The 25,452-nt window shown below is 39.7% G+C and overlaps 3 protein-coding genes and 1 pseudogene across 4 annotated transcripts; 1 reads left to right on the top strand and 3 right to left on the bottom strand.

Moving 5' to 3' along the window:
- The first annotated feature begins 386 nt into the window (after positions 1-386).
- On the top strand, positions 387-11,855 carry LOC111794583 (U-box domain-containing protein 35-like; annotated as a pseudogene). The gene is made up of 12 exons (XR_015421010.1): positions 387-502; positions 574-940; positions 1,809-1,929; positions 2,001-2,122; positions 3,040-3,230; positions 3,764-4,095; positions 4,270-4,371; positions 5,472-5,900; positions 6,924-7,397; position 8,828; positions 10,482-10,756; positions 11,355-11,855. The product of XR_015421010.1 is annotated as a U-box domain-containing protein 35-like (transcript).
- A 141-nt stretch (positions 11,856-11,996) lies between these two features.
- LOC111794582 (putative kinase-like protein TMKL1) lies at positions 11,997-14,187 on the bottom strand. The gene is made up of 2 exons (XM_023676630.2): positions 13,641-14,187; positions 11,997-12,634 (listed from the first exon to the last, which is right to left on the bottom strand). Exons 1-2 carry the CDS (start codon positions 14,122-14,124, stop codon positions 12,114-12,116), a joined length of 1,005 nt encoding a protein of 334 aa, XP_023532398.2. The 5' UTR covers positions 14,125-14,187; the 3' UTR covers positions 11,997-12,113.
- A 964-nt stretch (positions 14,188-15,151) lies between these two features.
- On the bottom strand, positions 15,152-17,559 carry LOC111794596 (acid phosphatase 1). The gene is made up of 3 exons (XM_023676648.2): positions 16,840-17,559; positions 15,563-15,772; positions 15,152-15,481 (listed from the first exon to the last, which is right to left on the bottom strand). Exons 1-3 carry the CDS (start codon positions 17,250-17,252, stop codon positions 15,304-15,306), a joined length of 801 nt encoding a protein of 266 aa, XP_023532416.2. The 5' UTR covers positions 17,253-17,559; the 3' UTR covers positions 15,152-15,303.
- A 771-nt stretch (positions 17,560-18,330) lies between these two features.
- LOC111795028 (F-box protein At5g07610) lies at positions 18,331-19,624 on the bottom strand. The gene has a single exon (XM_023677251.2). The coding sequence runs from the start codon at positions 19,528-19,530 to the stop codon at positions 18,331-18,333; it is 1,200 nt and encodes a 399-aa protein (XP_023533019.2). The 5' UTR covers positions 19,531-19,624.
- Positions 19,625-25,452: the final 5,828 nt, after the last annotated feature.

The raw sequence follows: 25,452 nt of genomic DNA, 5'->3' as shown, positions 1-25,452 counted from the left end.
ATATAACTCAAATGGAAAAAGAAAAACTAATTATTCGGAGAATATGCCTTCCCCACGTATTTAATGTATTGAAAGATGATTTAAAAAACATTTTATTGACTTTTTTTTAAATATTTTAAAATCATTTTTTTATAAGTTAATGATACAGTGTTCTACAATTTTAATCTATGAACGTTGAGATTTCTGTCTATTTAATCTATGAATTGTATTTAAGGAGTCATTAAATTTATTTATCACTTTTTAACATTGATTTAAAAACGATTTTTTTTACTGATAGGAACAACGAACTTGCACAATAATTTTAACGGTGTTAGATATATACTCATGATTTCTTTTTAACTATGTGGTATTAATATTGGGGAGGCCAAGACAACGAAGACCAAAAACAATTTGACAACACGATTCCCTTTGTTTTTTAGTTAATCATTAGACTTTTAAACGCCGGCGTTTTGGTTCTGAGGCGCTGCAAACTCATCTCTGGGAAGAAATCTGCCTATGGAGGGTACTCTTTTATATTCTCTACCTCTGTTATCTTTACCCTGTTTTTCTTTTTCTTATATTGGGAATTTGCAGTGATCACAGCCATGAAATTGGTTGTTCCTTGGAGGGTATTTCGATCAAATTGCTTCCGTGTACTATTTGCTGCATAGATTTATGTTGTTTGATGAGTATCCATTATTGACATGGTTTCCCCATTGATCAGACAATATGATACCACAGATGCCACAGAGTAGCATAATTATGGAGGGGATGGAAGAGGAAGCCTATAAAGATCTTATGTTGCTGCCTTCCTCTTCTCCAGTTGTAGCAGTTGCTATCAGTGGGAACAAAAACAGTAAACATATAATTAGGTGGTCCTTGGAAAATTTTCGACACAAGGGCATCATTAGTTTCAAGTTGATACACATCATCCCAAGGATTACTAGTGTGCCAACTCCAAGTAAGCCATATACATTCTGTTCATGTTTCTTATGATGCTATTATCTAATATGTTAGGAACGACATACCTCCACGTTAGTATGATATTGTCCAGTTTGAGCACAAGCTCTCGTGGCTTTACTTTTGGTTCTCCAAAAGGCCTCATATCAATAGAGACAATGTCTCTCACTTATATACCCGTAATCCTCCCTTCAATCCTCAGCAATACTCCCCTCGAACAAAGTACACTATAGAACTACCCCTGATGCCTCATTCTCTGGAGCCCTTAAACAAAATATACCATTTGCTTGACACTTGAGTCATTATGACTATGTATTCGAGGCTCACAACTTCTTTGTTTGATGCTGGAGGATTCTATTGATATAGCTAAGTTTAGGCATGGTTCTGATACCAGATGGTTGAACATAACTCTTTTGTGGGAAACGCTCACACTCTTTATTAAAACCAATCAAGAAGATATTATAAGACACTCTGTAGGAACTACTGCACTTTGCTTTGTTTGGAATTGCTTGAGATGAAAATTTTGATGGGGTAGAAGGATATTTATAGCAAAGGCCGTTGAGGATTGTTGGGAGGGAGTCGGATACGGGCTAATTAAGGGGATGATCATGGGTTTATAAGTAAGGAATGCATCTCCGTTGGTATGAGACCTTTCAGGAAAACTAAAAGTAAAGCCATGAGAGCTAATGCTCAAAGTGGATAATATCATACCATTGTCGATGTTCGTGATTCCTAACAAAGGTTAGATAGTGCAGACTAGATTTATTCTTAAAATATATAGACAAGTGGCTCATATAATTATTGGACTCGACTCTATTGGGCCGGTGATAAACGTGATGATATTCAAGTTTATGCCAATGTTTATGCAGTGGGAAACTCAATTCCAGTTTCACAAGTTCGTGAAGATGTTGCTCGGCTTATAGGAAAGAAATGGGGTGGCAGACAAGTGAAAAGCTTGTTCCATATAAGAAGATGTTTGCTCAGAGAAAGGTCCAGCCTTACTCTAATTTGAATTATGGGTAGCAAAAAAGAACGAACTTAAGTGTTCTTTCGAATTGTAGGTACAGCATGATGTTGTGACTCTTGAAGCAGATGATGTTGCAAATGCAATAATAGAAGAGGTTACAAGGTGTTCAATAAGCAAGCTCGTTATAGGGGTTTCATCACACGGATTTTTCTCGAGGTATTTAACTACCTTTTAGCTTGTTCTTATTGAATTATTTGAAATGTGAGATCCCACGTCGGTTGGGGAGGAGAATGAAGCATTTTTATAAGGGTTGGAAACCTCTCTCTAGCAGACGCGTTTTAAAAACTTTGAGGGGAAGTCCGAAAGGGTAATCCCAAAGAGGACAATATCTGTTAGCGGTGGATTTGGGCTGTTACAAATAGTATCAGAGCCAGACACTGGGCGATGTGCCAGCAAGGAAGCTAAGCCTCGAAGATGGGTGGACACGAGGCGGTGTGCCAACAAGGACGCTGACCCCAAAGCGGTGGATTGTAGGGGTTCCACATCAATTGGAGAAGGGAACTAGAAGGAGGGTGGATTGTGAGATCCCACATCGGTTGGGAGGAGAACCATTCTTTATAAGGGTCTAGAAACCTCTCACTAGCAAACGCGTTTTAAAAACCTTGAGTGAAAACTCGAAAGGGAAAAAGCCCAAAGAGGACAATATCTGCTAGCGGTGAGCTTGGACCCTTACAAATGGTATCAGAGCCAGACACTGGGTGATGTGTCAGTGAGGAGACTGAGCCCTAAAGGGGGTGGACACGAGGCGGTGTGCCAGCAAGAACGCTGGGCCCCGAAGGGAGTGGACTTAGGGGTCCCACATCGATTGGAGAAGGGAACGAATGCCAACGAGAACGCTGGACCCTGAAAGGGGGTGGATTGTGAGATCCTACATCGGTTGGGGAGGAGAACAAAGCATTTTTGATAAGGGTATGAAAACTTCTCTCTAGCAGACATGTTTTAAAAACCTTGAGGGAAAGCCTGAAAGGGAAAGCCCAAGGAAGACAATATGTGCTAGCGGTGGAGTTGGACGGTGTTTATTTTCTCTTTCTATGTTGTTAACCCACTTGTGTCTGGATGACATTCTTCTGTAGGAAACTAAACGGTCTGTCCTCAAGAATATCAGCTCATGCACCTAGATATTGTACGGTCTATGCCATTTCAAAAGGAAAATTAGCCTCAATACGGCCACCTGATATGGAGACAAGCGTGAGCATTAAAGATGATTCGAGTGAAGCAAGTTCTGCACATAGCTACTCAAGCTATTCTTCTAGCTCGCTTACAGGTAGCCATTAATTAGTTAAGCATTCAACTAGAGACATGGTTCGTTGTCTTTACGTTATATATCTAACTACATTTCACGAATCTGGTTAAATTTTGTGATTTTCGTAATGACCCGACTTTTTGAACTTTGACTAACTAAGGTCATTACTACATGCATACTAAAAGCAGTTGAAAACTTACGCGGAATCTATATTGACTTTGAACATTCAACAAAAACCCCAAACCGCTTGCCTTGTATGTCCCTGTCTTTAACTAGTATGTGGTGGCTCCCGGTTGAGGTCAGGATATGCAATCATGATTTAGGCTAACATGATTACAGTGGAACCTAAAACTTAGTGTTTTGGCTTCCACTTCTTTTCTTTTCTTCGGGATGTGCATTACTTTCACACACATGGTTCCATATATATCATTTTCATTTACACCAAACCTTCTAGGCATGCATTACTTTCGTGTACTCTGGGCCTCTCCAAATATGCTCTTTTATGTATAGATGTGCATTACTTTCATACACTTCGTTCTGTTTTCTTGATGTAGATAGCAGTTTGAGCTTAATTACATCTTACTCTCATTTTCCTTCTCCTTCCCCTTCTCGACCATTACAACGGTTTCAAGCTCTTTCGACCATCAATCAGTCTCTTCTTACTACGAAAAGTAGCCCCATTGTAGCCAACCATTCTCGATGCCATTCCGTTGATATTGAGGAGCCGGTGGATCGCCTTCGATTCTCTCCCAATGTTTCATATTGTGCACAAACATTGAGTCGAGCCTCTAGTTGTAAAAGCTTGCCAACAGATTACAAGTCATGGGTTCCTGATGAAGCTTCATCATCAGGCACATTCAATGATTATGTTTCATGTGAAAGTCAGGTAATCTATCGAAGGTGTCGTTTGGAGAATAATGTTCGAGTTCGGTACGGTCGGATCAATTATTGAGATTGATAGTTTGACGACCCACGACTTTGATGTTCGCATTATGACATTCATTTATTTGATGTTAGAATGATGTGTTTGTATGTTTAAGTTGTTCACTTGCATTGGCAGGCGGATGTCAACTTTGAGCTTGAAAAGTTGAGAATTGAACTAAGACATGCAAGAGAAATGTACGCAATTGCTGAACAAGAGACGGCCAATGCCACTTTGAAGGTAGATGTTATGTTTGTTATGATTTATAGTTAATGGTACTCTCTCTAGTGGTTTCCTTCTCATGGTTAGAGCGATAGTTGTTCTTAGCAACCGAACGAAGCACCCTTTATAAGAGCGTGGAAGCCTCTCCCTAACAAAAGCGTTTAAAAACCGTAAGGTTGATGGCAATACGTAACAGGCCAAAGCAGACAATATCTGTTAGCAGTGGACTTGGGCTTTTACAAATACGTAATAGGCGAAAGCGGACAATATTTGCTGGCAATGGGCTTGGATAGTTACAAATGGTAGTAGAGCAAGACACTGGGTGGTGTGCCAACGAGGACGCTGGGTTGTGAGATCCCACATTGGTTGGAGAGAGAAACAAAGCACCATTTATTTGTGTGGAAACTCTCCGTAACAAACGCATTTTAAAAACCGTGAGGCTGACGGTTGTTAGCTATGTGCTTGGTGTTACAAATGGTACCAGAGCCAGACACCGAGTGGTATGTCAGCAAGAATTCTGACCCCCAAGGAGGGTGGATTGTGAGATTCCACATTGGTTGGAGAGGGGAACAAAGCACCCTGGAATGTCAGCAAGAACGCTGACCCCCAAGGAGGGTGGATTGTGAGATCCCACATTGGTTGGAGAGGGGAACAAAGCACCCTTGCACCCTTTATAAGGGTGTGGAAACCTCTCCCTAACAGACGCGTTTTAAAACCGTGAGGCTGACGACGATACGTAACGGGCCAAAGCGGACAATATCTACTAGCGGTGGGTTTGGGCTGTTAGTTGTGGACTTGAGCGGTTACAAATGGTATTAAAGCTAGACACCGAGCGGTATGTTAGCAAGAACGCTGACCCCCAAGGAGGGTGGATTGTGAGATCCCACATTGGTTGGAAAGGGGTACAAAGCACCCTTGCACCCTTTATAAGGGTGTAGAAACCTCTCCCTAATAGACGCGTTTTAAACCGTGAGGTTGACGATGATACATAATGGGCCAAATTGGACAATATCTACTAGCAGTGGGTTTGGGCTATTAGAGTACCGATTGTATACTTGTTAGGCTTCTTATTTTCTTATTACATATAGCAAATTCAGGTTGTTATTGCTTTTGATCAGGTGAGGCATCTAAATAAACAACGATCAAAAGAAGCTAAGAAGCTTGAGGAGATGAACAATAAAGAGGTATCTGCTAAAGAATTTGCAAGGGAAAAGAGAGCAAATGTTGAAGATTTGAGAAGAGAAGCAAAATTTGTAAGAGAAGGTGCTGAAAGAGAGGGTATCTATAGGAAGGAAGCAGAGACGAAAGCTGTTCAAGATGCCAAAGAGAAGGGAAAGCATGAGAGTGCTCTTCATGGATATCTGCAGCAATACCAACATTTTGAATGGGATGATATTGTATCTGCTGCATCATCTTTCTCTGAGGATCTTATGATTGGAATCGGAGCACATGGAGCAGTTTATAAGTGTAATTTGCATCATACAACTGTAGCAGTGAAGGTTCTTCACTCTAGAGATGATCACAAGAACACCCAATTTCTTCGGGAGGTGAGTGAATTATTCTAAATCGGATTTCGTTATGTTCTTGATAAAAAAAATGAGGCCTTCTAGTTATTGTGAGATCCCATATCGGTTCGAGAAGAGAACGAAACATTCCTTATAAGAGTGTGGAAACCTCTCCCTAGTAGACGTGTTTTAAAACCGTGAGGATGATGATGATATGTAACGAGCCAAAGCGGACAATGTCTGTTAGCAGTGGGCTTGGACTTTTACAAATGGTATTAGAGTCAGTCACCGGATGGTGCGAGACATTGGTTGGAGTAGGGCTAGACCTTCTCCATAGTAGACACGTTTCAAAACTGTGAGGTTGACGGCGATACGTAATAAGCCAAAGCGGACAATATTTGTTAACAGTGGGCTTGGGTTGTTACAAATGGTATCAGAGGCAGACACTGGCCGGTGTGCCAGCGAGGACGTTGGGCCCCCAAGGCGGTGGATTGTGAGATCCTCATATCGGTTGGAGAGGGGAACGAAGCATTTCTTATAAAGTTGTGGAAACCTCTCCCTAGTAGACGCATTTTAGAACCGTGAGGTTGATGGTGATATGTAACCGGCCAAAACAGACAATATCTGCTAACAGTGGGCTTGGGCTGTTACAAATGGTACCAAAGTCGGTCACTGGACGGTGCAAGGCATTGGTCGGAGTAGGGCTAGACCCTTTCCATTGTAGACGCGTTTCATAACCGTGAGACTGACGACGATACGTAATAGGCCAAAGCGGACAATATCTATTAGCAGTGAGTTTGGGCTGTTATAAATAATTTCAGAGCCAGACACTGGATAGTGTGCCAGTGAGGAGACGCTGGACCCACAAGGGAGGTGGATTGTGAGATCCCATATCAATTGGAGAGGGGAACGAACCATTCCTTATAAGGGTGTGAAAACCTCTCCTTTGCAGACACGTTCATGAGGCTAATAGCGATACGCTGAAACTTCGCTTGATTTTTTGTTCACTCTATTGTATGATTATCCTTAACGAACTGATATTTATATCTTCTGTTGCCTTTTCAGCTTGAAATCTTGAGCAAAATTCATCATCCCCATTTACTACTACTCCTTGGTGCGTGTCCGGACAAGCACTGCCTGGTTTATGAGTACATGGAAAACGGTAGCCTAGAGGATAGGTTGTACCGCAGAGGCAACACACCTGCAATCCCATGGTATGAGAGGTATAGGATTGCTTGGGAAATAGCCTCTGCTCTTGTCTTTCTACACAGCTCAAAGCCGAATCCGATAATCCACCGTGATCTTAAGCCTGCAAACATCTTACTCGACCGAAACCTCGTGAGCAAAATCGGCGACGTCGGTCTATCTACTATGCTTAATTCAGATCCTTTAATGTCTGCTGCATTCAAGGATAGTGGACTAGTTGGAACTCTATGTTATATAGATCCTGAGTATCAACGAACTGGATTAATCTCACCTAAGTCTGATGTTTATGCTTTTGGAATGGTGATCTTGCAGTTACTAACTGCAAAGCCAGCAGTAGCTGTTAAAGATCATGTATTTGTTTAGATTGCTGTCAGTTAGTATCTAATTAAATCTCGTTAGGAGTTAGATTTAGTTTTTTGATTTGATTTAGTTTTGATTTGATTTGATTTGTTTACTGGTTTGTTACCAGATTTTCTCCCGATATTTTAGGTAGATTTTCTGAATATCTTTTGTATTCCCTGTATAAATATGGAGCATTCTTGCTCTCCAAAATTCAATCTTCTCATCAATCATTCAATCAATCCCTATTTCACTAACAATTGGTATCAGAGCTATCTTCTTAAGGGATCTGTGAGATCAAAATGGGAGGAGAATCCAGTTTTTCCGCGGTTGCACCACCAATTTTCGATGGAGACAATTATCAAATGTGGGCAGTTCGTATGGAGACCTATTTGGAGGCCTTGGATCTTTGGGAAGCAATAGAAGAGGATTACGAGGTTCCTCCGCTTCTAGCAAATCCTACTGTAGCACAAATCAAATTACAGAAGGAAAAGAAGACAAGGAAATCAAAGGCGAAAGCTTGCCTATTTGCCGCTGTATCACAAATGATCTTCATGCGAATAATGTCCCTCAAAACAGCAAAGAAAATCTGGGATTATCTCAAGGCCGAATATGAAGGAGATGAGAGGATTCGTGGAATGAAAGCCCTAAATTTGATTAGGGATTTCGAGTTGCAGAAGATGAAGGAGTCAGAGTCGGTGAAAGAGTACTCTGACAGACTTCTCAGCATTGCCAACAAGGTGAGATTGCTTGGTTCTGTTTTAAATGATTCAAGGATCGTTGAAAAGCTGCTAGTCACTGTTCCAGAGAAGTTTGAAGCCACCATTACTACTCTGGAGAACACCAAAGACTTGTCAAAGATTTCTCTTACAGAGCTCTTGAATGCTTTACAAGCACAAGAGCAAAGGAGGTCTATGAGGCAAGAAGGGGTGATTGAAGGTGCCTTACGTGTTAAGCATCAAGACAGCAGCAGGTATAAAAACAATAAATATTTCAAAAATCAATTGACGTATGGAGATTCATCTGCCAATTATCAGAAGACAAAAGGAGGAGGTTTCAAAAAATTCTATCCACCTTGCCGCCATTGTGAGAAGAAAGGTCATCCACCATACAAGTGTTGGAGAAGACCTGACGCCTTCTGCTCCAAATGCAATCAACTTGGACATGAAGCTGTGATCTGCAAAGCCAAAGATCTGGTGAAAGAAGTAGATGCACAGGTAGTTGATCAAGAAGAAGAAGAAGAAGAAGAAGATCAATTGTGTATGGTCACTTCTTCCTCAAGCAAAGAATCAAGCGAGAGCTGGTTGATTGACAGTGGGTGCACAAATCACATGACATATGACAAGGAGTCTTTTGAGGAATTAAGAGACACCGAAGAAGATAAGAGAGTGAGGATTGGCAATGGTGAACACTTGGAAGTCAAGGGTAAAGGCACAGTAGCTATAACAAGTTATGAAGGTACAAAATTTATTCCAGATGTTTTATTTGTGCCTAAAATTGATCAAAATATCTTAAGTGTTGGTCAGTTACTTGATAAAGGCTATAGAGTGTTGTTTGAGAATAAGCAGTGCTTGATCAAAGATGCTAGTGGCAAAGACTTGTTCAATGTCAAAATGGAAGGAAAAAGCTTTGCTCTAAATCCGACGGCCTTTATATCCAGAGTTAGTGCCACTGAGATTTGGCACAAAAGACTTAGACACTTTCATCATCGAGGTTTGCTTCAGATTCAATCAAAGAAGCTGGTAGAAGAACTCACTGACATTGATGAGGACATGTCTCCTTGCCGTACTTGTAATTTTGGGAAGCAACATAGGCAACCCTTTCCTAAACAGGCATGGAGAGGCTCGAAAAAGCTGCAACTGGTTCATACTAAGCTTTGTAGTCCTCAGCGAACACCATCATTAAATGGTAATCTTTATTACATTGCTTTTATTAATGATCTAACAAGAATGTGTTGGATATTCTTGCTGAAGCAAAAGTCAGAAGTTGCGAGTGTATTTTGGAAATTCAAAGCCAAAGTTGAGAATGAAGATGCATGCTTGATTCAGACTATAAGATCAGATAATAGCAAGGAGTACACTTCAGAAACTTTTAACCGGTTTTGTGAAGAGGCTGAAATTGAACATCAATTGACAACACCATACACTCCTCAACAGAATAACGTCACTGAAAGGAGGAATAAATTCATAATGGAGATGATGAGATGCATGGTTCATGAGAAGGATCTTCCAAAACGTTTTTGGGGGAAAAACAGCAAACACTGTTGTATGCTTGCAAAATCGAATTTCAACAAAAGCTGTGAAGGATCTGACACCATTTGAAGTTTGGTATGGTTACAAACGTTCTTTAAAGTTCCTTAGAGTATTTAGGTGTCTTTGCTTCACTCACATTCCACAGGTCAAGCGTGATAAGCTTGACAAAAAGTCAGAAGTTGGCATCTTTGTTGGGTATAGCACTATATCCAAAGCTTAAAGTTTTTCAACCACACACTAGTCATGTTATTGTGAGCCAAGATGTTCATTTTGCTGGAAATGAGCAATGGAATTGGGAAGAACTTACGAAGGTGAATCAGATTTCTAATGCACCAAACAATTTCTTTGGTAGCATGTTAGAAGAGTCTGAAGATAAACGACTAGAAGAGTCTGAAGATGAACGACAAGATGCTTCGGTTGATGATGCACCTGTCAGAGGAGGAGCTTTCAGTGATCAAGAAAAACAAAACTTGGGAATTGGTTGATCGACCTCTAAACAGAAAGATAATTAGAGTAAGATGAGTGTTCAGAAAAAAGCTTGGAGTTCACAGCATCTAAACAAGGAGGAGTGTTAAAGATCATGTATTTGTTTAGATTGCTGTCAGTTAGTATCTAATTAAATCTCGTTAGGAGTTAGATTTAGTTTTTTTGATTTGATTTAGTTTTGATTTGATTTGTTTACTGGTTTGTTACCAGATTTTCTCCCGATATTTTAGGTAGATTTTCTGAATATCTTTTGTATTCCCTGTATAAATATGGAGCATTCTTGCTCTCCAAAATTCAATCTTCTCACCAATCATTCAATCAATCCCTATTTCACTAACAGTAGCATTAACCCATGTGGTGGAAACTGCCGTTGAGAGCCGCTCTTTAATAAAGGTTCTTGATATTAAGGCTGGGCATTGGCCAATTGAAGAGACGTATGAATTGGCGAGATTAGGACTTTGGTGTGCAGAGCTACAACGTAAAGATAGGCCCAACTTAAAGGATCAAGTACTTCCCTTGTTAGTGAGACTCAGAATGGTTGCTGTTGAGGCTCGCAATTCGGCCTCCAGAGTCCCACCTGCAATTCCTAACCATTTCATCTGTCCAATTCTTCTGGTATGATGGTTAGTTTTACGATATTGAACCGTTCATAGTTGAATCATCGTCTCTTGATAGTGCCTACTAATTATAACATTATAGCCTCATCCAAAAGATTGGGTGATTCTTTAAATCTGTACTAAACATCTTTAGACTGGTTCTTGCTCGAGAGAACACAAGGAACTGGATATGGACACTTCCAATAAGATTTCGTTTGGGAATAAAAATCCATCCAAGTCAAGAGACTTTATTCCTAGTCTGATTGTCAATCTTCTTGGAAGTTTAACAGTTTGTTTCTATATGGCCCCATGTGTCGGGACTTGAACCATGGTGGTGTTCTTCTCATGTAAGAGCTATAAATATTGTCCTATTTAGACTTTCTCTCTTGGGTTTTCGCTCAAGGTTTTAAAACGAGTCTGCTAGGAAGAGGTTTTCACATCTTTATAAAGAATGTTTTGTTCTTCTCTCCAACCGATGTGAGATCTTACATCTCATTTTTTAATATACCTATAACTCAATGTGCTTGTGCAAGTGCATATCATATCATAAGTTACTTTTTGCTTGTTAGTTTCTAACCATATATTTTTCTTGAACACACGATGTTATTTTCCAACAGGACGTGATGAATGACCCTTGTGTTACGGCAGATGGATACACATACGATCGTCGAGCGATAGAGAAATGGTTCCAAGAGAACGATATTTCACCGACGACGAAGTTGCCACTGCCAAATAAGAATTTAATACCTAATCACGGTCTTCTGTCTTCAATTATGGAGTGGAACTGCAGAAAAAACTAATGCCATTTTGAAGGTTTGAACAGAGTTAGCATGTGAAGCTGTATGAGTAGCCACTATTTACATTCAACTTCTTTCCCCATAGCCATTGTAGGAAATCTTGACTTGCAGAGAAAAGAATATGATCCTGCACAAAACTTAATAATAATTCTAAACTATTATATATAAGAGACAATAATCATTGATTTTGACTAATTGTTTTCAATTTGGATATGATTACATCCAATTCATGGGATCCCAACATTCTCATATAACATTAAAAAAATTGAGTTCCTTCCATATAGCCTTACAATACAAAATTATATATATACGTACTAGTCTCACCATGAATTAAATTTAATTTTGATTCATATTAATGGGAAGATTTTTCTTATTTTGATCCAAAATTTATATACAATTATGGATTAATGCATGTTTTTCAGAAATTTGGAAGAAAAAAAAAAGGAAGGAATAAATCAGCCATATCCAAATTCTGTAGATTGAAGAAAAAAATAATAATTTAAAAAATATATCGATCAATTACTCAAATATCATCCTAAAAAATCAACTCACAGTAATGGTTAGCCCTCTTTGCCGCGATCAATCCATCTCAATCCTTCCGATTTCTTCAATCTTCTCAATAACTTCCTTGAAATCCGGCCGCCGAATCGGCGAAGAAGAACAACAAGCCTCGCCGATCTGAAAAAGGCATTGGAGATTCCGCTCTTTCGAAACACTGCAATCGCCGCCGTCTCCGCCACAAGCAACCGCAGTTAGATTCATTGTATCTTTGGCGGAGAGCAACTCGAGTAAGATCTTGCCGTAGCTGTAGACGTCGGTCCGTTCGTCGGCGTCAGTCATCCTGACCAGTTCCGGCGCGTTGTAGCCCGAGGCGGAGGAAGCTTGGAGCAATTCTCGAGTTGCGGCGGCGTTGAGGAGGAGATGGAGGCCGAAATCGGAGACGTACGGCTCGAAATTTGGATCGAGAAAAATGTTCTTGGGCTTGAGATTTCCGTGCGGTACCGATTTTGGTAATCCATGGTGGAGATGATCTAGGGCTTTTGCGATTCCGAGAGAGATTTTGTAGATGATTTCCCAATTTTTTGATTCTGATTCTCCCACTGTTCAATCACAAGAAATTATCATAACTGCTGTTGTATCTTAGCTTTTCCCCTTCTTAAAATAAATATTTATTTAATAATTTTTAAAAATCGGTTTATTTTATTTAAATTTTACCTTCCGATATTTTCAGTAAATTAAATCTTAAAAATTGTCTTTTAAGGTTAATTTCCTTATATATATATATATATATATATATAAAAAATAATATTCTCCATTTACAAACCGCACAATTGGAATATATTCCCTAATTTAATTTTAAAAAAAGAAAAATAAATAAAGAAGAGGAATATATTCTCCAATTTAAGTATAATAAAGTTTTAGACAAAATCGACCCCTAAAATAAAAAATAGAAAATTTATAGGGATTTCTAAAATATTTTTATAAATAAATACAGAAAATAATAAAATAAATAAAATAATTATTATCGACCTAATGTAAAATGTTTAGATGACTTACAAAATTTATATTTTAAATATAAATATAAAAAAAACATAGATAAAATGAGAATTAAAGTTGAATATGTTAACAAAGAGAAATAAATAAATAAATAAATAAATAAAAACAGAAAAAAAATCTAAAGAAAAAATATCAATGCTATAGCTAATATATGAGGTGGACAGAATTTTTAATTTTTCTTTTAATTTTATTATCTTATTTTCAACCTCAATAATGCATTAAAAAAATTATTTTCCTTCAACATTTAATAAAATTTTAGATATTTTTCATTTTATATTTTAATCTCTAATTTTTTAAAATGTCTATTAAAATTTTGGTTTAAATTTAATATTTTTTTAAAAAATATATATGGTAGGAAAGACAAATAAAAAACGTGCCCGCCGGCCGAACCGGAATCGTCGTCTTCTCTGATTCGCCCATGGAAAACCAACAGCAACCGAAAGCGAAAAGTGTTACCGACATTGCCCCGATATTCACTCAATTTCCCCTCAGATTCTTTTCGCTTTTCACACTCTCGAGAAACAAACAGAAAATCAAAATCAAACTTACCTGTAATGAACTCTGACAGATTCCCTCTGCCATAAAACGGATGAACCAGAAGTCTTTCGCCTCTCCCGCCGGCGTAAAATCCCAACATCGGCACCAAATTCCGGTGCCGGATCGAACCCAGAAACCGAACGACGTCGTCTACACTAGATTCCACGGCGGCAGGGCGGAGGAACATGAGTAGTGTAGTTCTCTGGGTACTCTGTAAGGAAGCCTTGTACAGAGTTCCATAGTGGTATTTTCCGATCACTTCTCCCGGAGCTTCTAGAATCTCGTCTATCGTCAAATCCTCGCCGCCTTCAAACGTCGTTAGCTCCTCCACGGTCGCTGCCGCCGTGTCCTGTTTTTTCTGGTTGTTGTCAGGCGATGGGTTTTCGATGTCGTGTCTGTGGTTTGTTTTGGAGAGCTTATGGCGGAAAAAGAAGATGGAAACTAGAAGAAGAACAAAAATGGTGGCGGAAGCGACTATAAGGATTAATTTGAGCATGTGGGTTTGTTGAAAAAAATCAAAATTGAATTGGGAATGGAACAAAAATGGAGGCTTTTTCTTTGAGAAAACAGAGTTTGTTGAGTTTGAAGGGGTATGGGTTCATAAGGGGGAAGGAGAGGGAGATACTTAGCGTGTGTGCTAGGGGAATACATCCTTCCAAACAAGAACATGGACCCCAACTTTTGTATATTCCATTACCAAATTTCATAATTCTCTAATTATGTATCAAAACTGTCTCTTAACCGTGGTTAGATATACAAATTTGAAGTATTTTTTTTTTGCCGTTTTTGAAAATGACCCATTTGAAATTTGAAGTAATATAATAAATGTTGGAGTTAGGAGTAATGGCTCCCATGACTTAGTATTTAAGATTTTAAATTAAGATTTGACACCTAATAACTATTATAGTCTCAACTTAAATACCAAATATTTTTCTTTGTTAGCGTTGTAATTGATATTGTTAACACTGACCATAGAATAAAATCAATGTTGTTCTCTTGGAGAGAAAAAAAGAAAATAGTCTTATTAATATATTTAAACAAATAATCAAACAAAACACATTTAATTTTAGAGTTGTTATTTGAAAAAGGTGGTCAACAATATTTATCCAATTCTTTTAAGTTTTTTTAAATCATGATATATCATATTTGCATTATCCAATTTTCTTTTTATTACTATTATTTTTTTATTTTTTACATTATCTTTTTTTATTTTTTCTGGTTTTTATCTTTTATTATCTTATTTTTTATTTTTTTTTTTTCTATCAACCTGCTTGTTCTTTTTATGAGGGATAAACGGGAGAATTGATCCTGGAAGCAAGAGAACTACTAACGCTGTGCGAAACCATCACAAAGATTTATGTACAAAGAACAGGCAAACCGTTGTATCCAAAGATATGGAAAAGCTTCTATGGATTGATTAAATGTATGAATCTAGTGAATTGATTAAATGTATGTGTATTGGAACTTAAGGTAGGAGTTATGAACAATCATCAACACTACTAAATAACAAAAGTTTCTATGGATGAATCTTAACTGTATGTTCTATTCGACCTCCAATACATATTTACAAGGTTTTCAGAGATCGTAAATCCTCTTTGAATTAATAACATTGATGATTTGATCTTTGATCCCTCCCTTCCCTATATATATATATATATATATATAATATGTATATTCATGAAATGTAATACATAGGATTTGGAAGTTTGAACGAACGAACCGATACTGAAGTCCCCAATAAATCACTCCATTGGTCACCCGAGTTTCCAATGATTCGTAATCCTTCGATCTCCATCTCGCTCCGCTTGTCAGATTTGTAATGCACTGCTGACTTCCCTTGGTCCTCATCTCTCCTGTGGACAGGATGAGAAGACGTTTGGATGAATCCATAGATCATGATCAGGTTAACACATTACACACTAGCATACACTGACCTTAATATAAGCCTGTCCCAGTCATAGAACCCTGCGTTTATCAAATTCTGTATTGTAGCTTCCCTCTGGCGTTCGCTCCTTCCAGTAAGCAAAACTATCTTGAATCCCAGATCCATAAGCTCTATATAGAGTTTTAAACTTGGCTGAATAGCAGGTGCTGTAGCCCTCAGGACCCAGTTATCAAACTCATCAGCATTAAAAACCTGCGAGCTGTGACATTGCCAAAACAACCCAACTTTGCATATGAATTCTGAAATGCAAAAGTGCACCAAGATCTTATTTCATGAAATATTAGATATATAGATAAACTAAGCTACGTTTGTTTGTTCAGGACTGTTGGGAGAGGAGTCCTATATCGGCTAAGGGGTTTATCATGAGTTTATAAGTTTATCATGTAAGGAATACATATTGTTTGTGATTTCTAACATGGTATTAGAGTCCTACCCTTCACTTAGGGTAGAATCCATAGAATCTTCAATGGAACAAAGAAGCCATGCTCTTAACTTAGTATAGAATCCATAGGATCCTCAGACATTGAACAAAAAAGCCATGCTCTTTAACTTAATCATAGTAATAGAATCCTCAAATGTCAAACAAGGGCTCTAGAGGGCTCTAGAGACCGTTTGAGGGCTCCATAGGCCACATGAGAGGCTCTATGGTGTACTTTATTCAAGAGCTCTAGAGAAGGAGTCTAAATTCAATTTAAGGGAGGCTGCCACATGAGAGGCTCTATGGTGTACTTTATTCAAGAGCTCTAGAGAAGGAGTCTAACTTCGATTTAAGGGGAGGCTCTATAATGTACTTTGTTTGAGGAGAGGATTGTTGAGAATTGTTGAGGATTGTTAAGAGAGGAGTCATATAGGAATAGCCTTTTGAGAAATCAAAAGCAAAGCCATGAGAAATTATGCCCAAAAGCAAAGCCATGAAAAATTATACTTAAAGTAGATAATATCATACTATTGTGGAGGTTCATGATTGCTAACAACTTTTGCAAATCATAATCCCTGACTGTGTTCGAGAAGCTAAGAGAGCATATGATTTAAAATCCATAAACCTAAACTCAATAAAGAAATTCAGCTACGTCCCAAAATTCTGTAATGTGGTTATCTACTTCAATATTATGAACAACAAATAAGAACACAGAAGTTCAGTTGGCCCTAATCCAAAAGCCTCATGATACCCAAACAAGTCAAGAACGCACCTCTTCAAAATCCATAGTGATCGTAAAAAATTGAAGGCAGCATACAGAAATCTGAACAGAACCAAGAAAATCTTACCCATAACCATGGTCTCCGTAGTAAGGAAGATTAGAAAGCAAGGTCTCGTCGATGTCGAAAACCCAGACATCCTTTCCATCGCCAACCAATTTCACACTCTGGGCAAAAATCTCAGCCTCCGTCGATGCAAGTTCCATTTCAAGTTGATAGGCACGACCGGTCAAGTACTCTTTCACATAATCAGAACAATCTTTGGGAATCGTTTTCCACGGATTCAGATTGTTAGCCTCCACATTAAATCTCCAACTATCACACCTCAACTTGATTTCTCCATCCAGTTCCTTCAACTGATTCTCCACTTTATCAGTAAATTCAAGAATAAGTGGCCTAGGAAGGAGATGAGAATCGAAAGCTTCATGAGCGAAGGCTACAGAAATCACGCAAACGAGAACAAAATGTCGAAGAAAATCCATCTTCAAAGGAACAGGGGTGTGGATCTATGGAATATATAGTTCTGAAATGAGAATCAAAATGTATAAACAGAAACTCAGATCTGCGAAATGAAGGGAAGGATGATTGTTGGTTTGATTAGACGAAATGGGATTCTTGGATTAAACAGTAAAAGGAGAAAATGGGTTGAGAATGGGTAACCTCTCTGCCTCTCCTTGGTGGTGGTTTGGTTTGATGGAGAGGGCGAGAGGGTTGGTGGAAGGGAAACTGGCTCGTGGATTAAGCGAAGACGACGATGAATTCGGCTGAATGCAGATATGGCGATTGGAATCTGTATTATATAGCCAACTTCGTCTCCTTTTTACTTGGTCCTTTTTACTTGGGTTTTAGGCCATTTTTCAGCCCTACGTTTTTATTTTATCCAATTAATCTTTCAATAATATCAAAATACCAAGTCAACCTGTCTAAATTAATACCTTAATTTCCAATTAACCATCTGTTTTCAATAAATAGTAAAATTAATAATTTTAAATATACAAAAAAAATATATATACAGTTTTTATTACCATCTATCAATAATTAATCAAAAGTATCCAAGTAATTGTCAAAGGGTAAGAATATTTTTTAGTTTTAAAAAAAAAAAATTAAAGAAATTTATTTTGAAGTATTTAAAAAAGTTCAAAAGAATATTTTTAAATATTTTTTAAAAATTAAGAATATTAATAAGTCCTACCTAACGGACCAAAGCGAATAATATCGGCTAGTGGTGGGTCGGGATATAATTATAATGGTATCAAAACTAGACACTAGACGGTTATGCCAGTGAGGACACTAGCCTCGTATAAAATGGATTATGAGATCTCATATCGACCCGGGAGGGGAAGGAAACATTTTTTTAAAAAAGTGTGGAAACCTCTCCATAGCCGATGGATTTTAAAATTGTGAAAGTGACTATGATACGTAACTGAACAAAACAAACAATATTTACTAGGAGGTGGGTTTGGATTGTTACATTAACGATCTAAACTTTAATATAAACCAATCATTAATTGAATCATAAAGCTTTAAAATAGTAACTAATGGGAGCATACAAAGAGAGAGCTAAACACAAGCAAGACTTTGAATGTAGAAATGGGCATCAATTAGTCCAACCCCGTGGGGAGTGTTGGCAGTTCGTCCATTATTTAAGTACTCCATCCTTTCAAACCTCCCACTCATCACGTTCCCTCGAATGGCATTTCCGCCGCTCAGAAGAACAATGTACGGCTCCTCCTCCTCCTCCTCCTCCTCACCTACCTCGCTCTGATCAACAATGGCTAGCACCGAGAACTTGGAGTTCAACGCCGCTCTTACTCCCGAACTCGGATCTGGGAACAAACTACACACTCTTTGAAGATCAACCCTATACTTCACAGACCACTCACAACCACGATCATCTCCCATCTCGTACACAATCAATTCCGTGCTTTGAGAATCAACACCTTCGATCCAGTAAAGAGGCCCACACCAATTTCCAAAATACTTTATAGTTCTGTCTCCCCAACCATCGGAAGCTCGAGGTATTGCTAATCGATGGAGTTTCTCTTCGCACAGATCCAAGCAAATGCAGTTTTCCAAATATCTTAACCAATACAAAGCTCCATTCCAATACACTCCACAGCTGAATCCCAGGATGAAAAGAGCTTTGGATGAACCCTCGCAGCAGGACCTCCAGAAGCCGGAATCAGATGAGTAAATCTTGATTTTGAAGTTTGTGGAATCTAAAACTCGAACGCAAACAACTTTGTAATTTGATGATCGTAAAGGATCGTATGCTAAATTAAGATAAATGCTTGTGCTGTTTTTGTTCATCTGAAGCTTGGGAAGCTTTTTGTATTGCTTCGTCGTTGGATTGTATACGTAATAATCGTTCTTCCGATACGATCTACCCAACAACAAGCCGTTACAGGATTTCAGGATTACAAATCTACGTTTCGGCACAGAAGGTTCAAGTGATTCCAACGGCACCCTAGGCGGATTTGGGTGCAAATAGACGAAATCGAATCCAGGGGAAAAACGACGCGAGTGAAGACGGCACAAGATACCTGAAGGAGTGGACGGCTGAAAAGTCATTCGACGGTGACATAAAGTGGGGTCGGAAATTAGGGAGAGCCATCGTTTTGAAACGGATTTGAATCGTATAAGTGATCTGATGGGTAAGCGGAGAAGGATCTCGAGTAAAAGATCGTCGTCATCGGCGAGTGATTTGGCAGCGGCGGAGGAGAACGGGGTGGTGATTTTGGGTGCTTTGCTGCTGTGCATTTTGAGATGAGAATCGGAAGGATCGGGGGATTTGACGAGATGATTGGTGGTTGAAGATTTAAAGCTATGAGACCATCCTTTCAATCTTCTCCAATTAAGTAAGTTTCGAACATCCTTCTCGACCAAGTAATAGCTTCGAACTTCCATGGAACTATGAGAGAATTATTCGAATTCTTTTGCTCAATAATTTAGCGTAAATTTACAAAATGCATATAATGGCCACGTTTTTCCCTCTGTTCTTTTCTCTTCAAAAGGAGAAAATTGTGTGTAACCCTTTTGCTTCTCTTGTTTAAAGCTGAAGGAGCAGGGGCAAGAGATTTTGTGAGTGGATTGATGGTGCTAAGAAGGAGACAGTTCGGGAAGGACAAGGCTTGACCCCCACTGGAATAGGTGGCTGATGAAAAAGATGCTTGCAGCAGCTTGTGGGGGCTGTGTACGATACTCAGGCCACTTGCTGAGCCTTCAACCAGTAAGTTTTCTTCAATACTCATGATGAACTGTTCATTCTCTGCCATCCCCTGTGGGCTTGGATGCAACATCCAACATTGAGGTTAGAGGTAAGGAACGTGCTAGAAATAGATTCCGAAGATGCTTTAACATGGAAGTAGCTGTTTGGACTTTTAGACATTTCTTAGTAGGAGCCGACTAGGACTTGGCCGTAAGGATATTTGGCATTATAATAGACTTAAATGAGCATGGAACTTGATAGCTAAGCCTAGGAGATTGAATGCTATCTCGATTCTATGATTTAGTACTTCTCTAATGTGACTCTGACTTATCTGTTGACTATATGAGGACCTTAGGAGATTGAATGCTATCTCGATTCTATGATTTAGTACTTCTCTAATGTGACTCTGACTTATCTGTTGACTATATGAGGACCTTAGGAGATTGAATGCTATCTCGATTCTATGATTTAGTACTTCTCTAATGTGACTCTGACTTATCTGTTGACTATATGAGGACCTTAGGAGATTGAATGCTATCTCGATTCTATGATTTAGTACTTCTCTAATGTGACTCTGACTTATCTGTTGACTATATGAGGACCTCGACATGACATATATGATTATTTTGATGATGAATGAGCATGAATAATATTGGTTTATGCTTGGTTATCCCTAGGAGCATAAGAGGGTTGAAAAATCCATGTATGCCCACTTGAATGTTTTGGATAGATGTTGTGTGTTCTAGAGTATATGTGTGATGAGTTTGTGAGCCTTAGTTATTATTTTATTCCTTGGTCCTTGAACCATGATTAGAGTCCATATTGATTGTTTTGAGTCGATTAATATCATGTAGGTTCGATTGGAGTGTAACCTCTACTGAACTTACCTCGATGGATTAGAGTCTACTTGGTATTATAAGATTACATGTCACCCACTTAGGGCCAGTATTAGAAGGTACTGCAGGAGGAGATTTGGAGATTTGGTTGTGCTAAGTGGGGAGCATGTCTTGCGCTATTCTAGCTTGGAAGAACGTGGGAATAGGGAGCTTGTCGGGTGACATTAGGGGAACTTCGAACTAGCGCTCAATAGTAGGCACATGTAGGGGAACTTCGAACTAGCGCTCAATAGTAGGCACATGTGGAGTTACAAAGAGATTTGAGAGGTTACTTGTAGAGAGCAATGACCCCATACATGCTAGATCCATCCTAGAGCCCAAGATAGGTGAGAGCACCCTAAACTATGCGCAGAAAACACGATGACTAGAAGGACCTTGGAAAGTAGAGACAACGTGCTAATGCACCATAAAATCCAACTTAACTAAGAGGAGTGATGTACATCCTTAAAATATAAGTAGAGTAGATGACTATAAGAGTCGTAGGGCTATAATGAACCCAATGACATGGAATTGGCTAACTCTTGGAATCTTATTGAACACCTAGCCTTAAGAAAATACGGAATAGGAGACGCTTTAGTACTTTTGTCGCGATGAATGTGACTCTGACTTATCTGTTGACTATATGAGGACCTCGACATGACATATATGATTATTTTTATGATGAATGAGCATGATAATATTGGTTTATGTCTTGGTTATCCGTAGGAGCATGATAAGAGGGTTGAAAAATTCATGTGTGCCCACTTGAATGCTTTGGATAGATGTTGTGTGTTCTAGAGTATCTGTATGATGAGTTTGTGAGCCTTAGTTATTATTTTACCTTTCCTTGGTCCTTGAACCATGATTAGAGTCCATATTGATTGTTTTGGGTCGATTAATATCATGTAGGTTCGATTGGAGCGCAACTCCTAATCATAAACTGTCACGACCCGAAATAAATAACCTCAAGTCGTGGCTAACAATGACTATGACGTGTAGTGTGTAAGCGAGAAATTCAAGGAAAACATTATTTCAAAAGTATTTCATTTATTTCGTAAGAAAAATGTTTCATTACCAAAAGGACTTATGTGTCTAGGTAAAAAAAAAAAATAATAATAATAAGAGAATCATGAAAGACAAGGTTTACTATTCAGTAAAACTAGACTGATGCCTCGGGACACGCTTCCTCTGTGACAACCCACATCGATCAACGTGCCCTCTCTTGACTCGACGCCTCACGTACATGAAAAAGACAGGTATAGCAAGAATAAGTATAAAATTATACTCAGTAAGCCACCTACTTGTAGGCTCTTATCGCATCCTAATCTTAACAAACCCCCCCCCCCCCAGACTCTACTTTAGCTCTAAGACATCTGGTTTTCGTTTTAACACCTTGGGACTTGCCCCTCGCGACTTCTTGGTCCTTTGTCCTTTCATTTAAAGATTCTTAAGAACTCCCTTATGCTGACTTGTGTAATGACTGGTGTCCTACGAGTAGTTACCTCGGCATGGCTCTGAGACTATCTAGTAACTTACTTAGGAAGTGAGCTGCAACCCCCTAGGCCCATGACAGTCCCCCTAGTCGGGGAGAGCTACCCCCCTTAACCCATCCAGCTAAATGGTCTATACGACGTGGGCACACGTTTTCCATACTAAAATGGCTAAGAGCAGTCGGATTCTGATCAGGAACCCCCTGGTCCCCCATGAAGCTATGACACCAATCACACACCAGTAGCCTAAGGGTACTCTAGTGAGGCTTCGTATGCCGTGTGACACAATCGCGCTTTCGGAGGCAGCGGACTAGCGATTGTGCGGCACTCACTTTCCAGCGACAAGTGAGCTTAAGCCAATTTGTTCTTGCGTCGCCTACGGCCAAGCGACGTACGATCGAGCCTCTAGCTTCGATTTTAAAAGAAGGTTTTAGAAAACGAGGAGAGAGAGATTTTAGAAAGAGAGATTTTGGAAAGAGACGTTATATAAGCAAGCAAGAGAAAGATAACAACGACTTAGCATATATAACCTTGGGTAGGGAGAAGTTGACAACTAGTCATATCCCCCTATAGTACATTCTGAGCCATTTTAAGTCTGGCAGACCTAGACATGATATTTTTGAGGCGTCATACGCCCTAGAATTACAAAAGGAAAAACACTAGAATGAAAAGACATGACAATGGTTGGCTTGTCATGGGCATGCGGCCATGGGCAACATGCCCTGGACGAGCATGACCGTGACATCCTCCCCCACCTAATTGGTTGACGACCCCGTCAACCGACTACTTTCAAACCTGGCGATGTGGGTGGCGGCGGAGTTCAGATCTTCGGCGCGTTCCCAGCTTGTTTCCTCGGTAGGGAGATTCTTCCATTTGACAAGGAATTCACGAATCGTCCGTACAGGTCTTCCTATCTTCTTAACCCTGTCGGCTAGGATCTCTTCTACTTCTTTTGTTTCTTTCTGCTTCAGATCAATGCTCGGTCTTGTGGTTGCATTCCGTTGGTCGTCGTCTGGGTCAGGGTGATAGGGCTTCAAGTTGCTCACATGAATTACTGGGTGGATTTTCATCCATACGGGTAGTGCAACTTGGTAGGAGGTAGCCCCAATCTTTTTAAGGACTTCAACCGGGCCTTCATATTTTCGAACTAGTCTCTGGTCCTTTCGGCTGTGAAATCTGATCTGTTCTGGTCTCAGCTTGATAAGAACTTGATCTCCTGCTTGGAATTGAAGGGGGCGACGGTTCTTGTCTGCCCATTTTTTCATATGCTTGGAAGCCTTCTCTAAATATGCCCGGGCTATATCTGTCGTCTGCTTCCATTCTCTTGTAAAGTTGTGAGCTTGAGGATTTTTTCCTGCATAAGGATGATCAATAATATGGGGTAAGGACGGTTGTCGTCCACATACAATTTCAAAGGGACTCTTCCCTGTAGACGAGCTTGTTTGGCAATTGAAGCAAAATTGGGCGACATCTAACAGTTGTATCCAGTTCTTCTGGCGAGCGTCGATGAAGTGACGTAAGTATTCTTCGAGCAAGCAATTGAACCGTTCTGTCTGTCCATCGGTTTGAGGGTGATAACTCGAAGAGATGTTTAAGGTTGTTCCCAAGAAGGCGAATAACTCGGTCCAGAATGTCCCAATGAATCTGCCATCTCTATCACTGATGATGCTTGACGGAATACCCCATAGCTTTACAACGTTTTTGAAAAACAGTTGGGCTGTGAGTTCTGCCGAGCATAATTTTGGAGTGGGGATGAATGTCGCATATTTCAAGAATCGGTCTACAATAACCAAGATGGCGTCATATTCCCCGACTTTTGGGAGGTGTGTTATGAAGTCCAGAGATACACTTTCCCAAGGTCTTGTCGGCACAGGTAGAGGTTCCAAGTGTCTAGAGACTTTGGCTTTCTCGACTTTGTCTTGTTGACAGATGAGGCACGTCTTGGTGTATTGCATGATGTCGTCTCGCATGTTTGGCCAGAAGTACCCCTTCTTTATTAGGGCGTACGTTCTTTGCCACCCAGGGTATCCGGCCCATAAGGTATCGTGACATTCCTGAATGAGCTTCTTCCTCAGTTCCCCCGTTCTTGGGACATACAATCTGTTTCCTTTGGTCAACAGGAGGTCTCCCTCAACCCAAAACTGTCGCGTTTTTCTAGCTTTAGCTAGTTCGACGACGGCTTTGGCCGATGGGTCTTTGTGTAAATGTTCCTTGATGATGTCGCGCATCGATCCATCGATCTTACTTGAATGAATATGGGCTAACATGCATAGGGCCGCATGTTCGCCATTCCGACTCAGTGCGTCGGCTGCTTGATTACTCTTTCCTGCTTTGTGTTCGAACTTGAAGTCGAATTCGGCCAACGACTCCTGCCACCGGGCTTGTTTTGCTATTAATTTTGGTTGATCAAAAAAGTGGCAAGTGGCGCTGTTATCCGTCTTCACTACGAACTGCGATCCCAAGAGATACTGTCTCCAGACTCGAAGGCAATGGACTACAGCCAGCATTTCTTTCTCGGAGACAGTGTATCTTCGTTCGGCATCGTTGAGCTTTCGACTTTCGTAAGCGATGGGGTGACCTTCTTGAATAAGGACCCCACCTAGAGCAAAGAGCATCGGTTTCTATTTCAAATGGCTTTGTGACATCTACCAACCCGAGGACAGGACCCCTCGTCATGGTTGATTTCAGATTTTCAAAGGCCATTTGACAATCATTCGACCACGACCAAGGGTGATCTTTCTTCAACAGCTCTGTCAATGGGGCGGCTCGTCGTGAAAACCCTTCGACAAACCGCCTATAGTAGTTGGCTAATCCTAAGAAGGACCGCAACTCAGATACGGAAGTAGGAACCTTCCGGTCTTGGATAGCTTTTATCTTGTCGCTATCCATACTAATTTGTCCACACCTGACGACATGTCCAAGGAAGTTGATGCATGTTTGTGCGAAGGCACATTTCTCTTTCTTCACATACAGTTGGTTCTGCCGTAGCTTGTCAAACACCAGCTTCAAGTGCACTTTGTGTTCCTCGAGGGTTGTGCTGTAAACAACGATGTCGTCGAGGTATACTATGACGAACTGATCCAGGTATTTGTAGAAAATCTGGTTCATC

Source organism: Cucurbita pepo, chromosome 5, assembly GCF_057944985.1.
Source record: "Cucurbita pepo subsp. pepo isolate OVF chromosome 5, ASM5794498v1, whole genome shotgun sequence".
In the NCBI taxonomy this organism is placed as follows: domain Eukaryota; kingdom Viridiplantae; phylum Streptophyta; class Magnoliopsida; order Cucurbitales; family Cucurbitaceae; genus Cucurbita; species Cucurbita pepo.
Note: the sequence above shows the minus strand (reverse complement) of the source record. Positions and strands in the feature narration are given on the sequence as shown.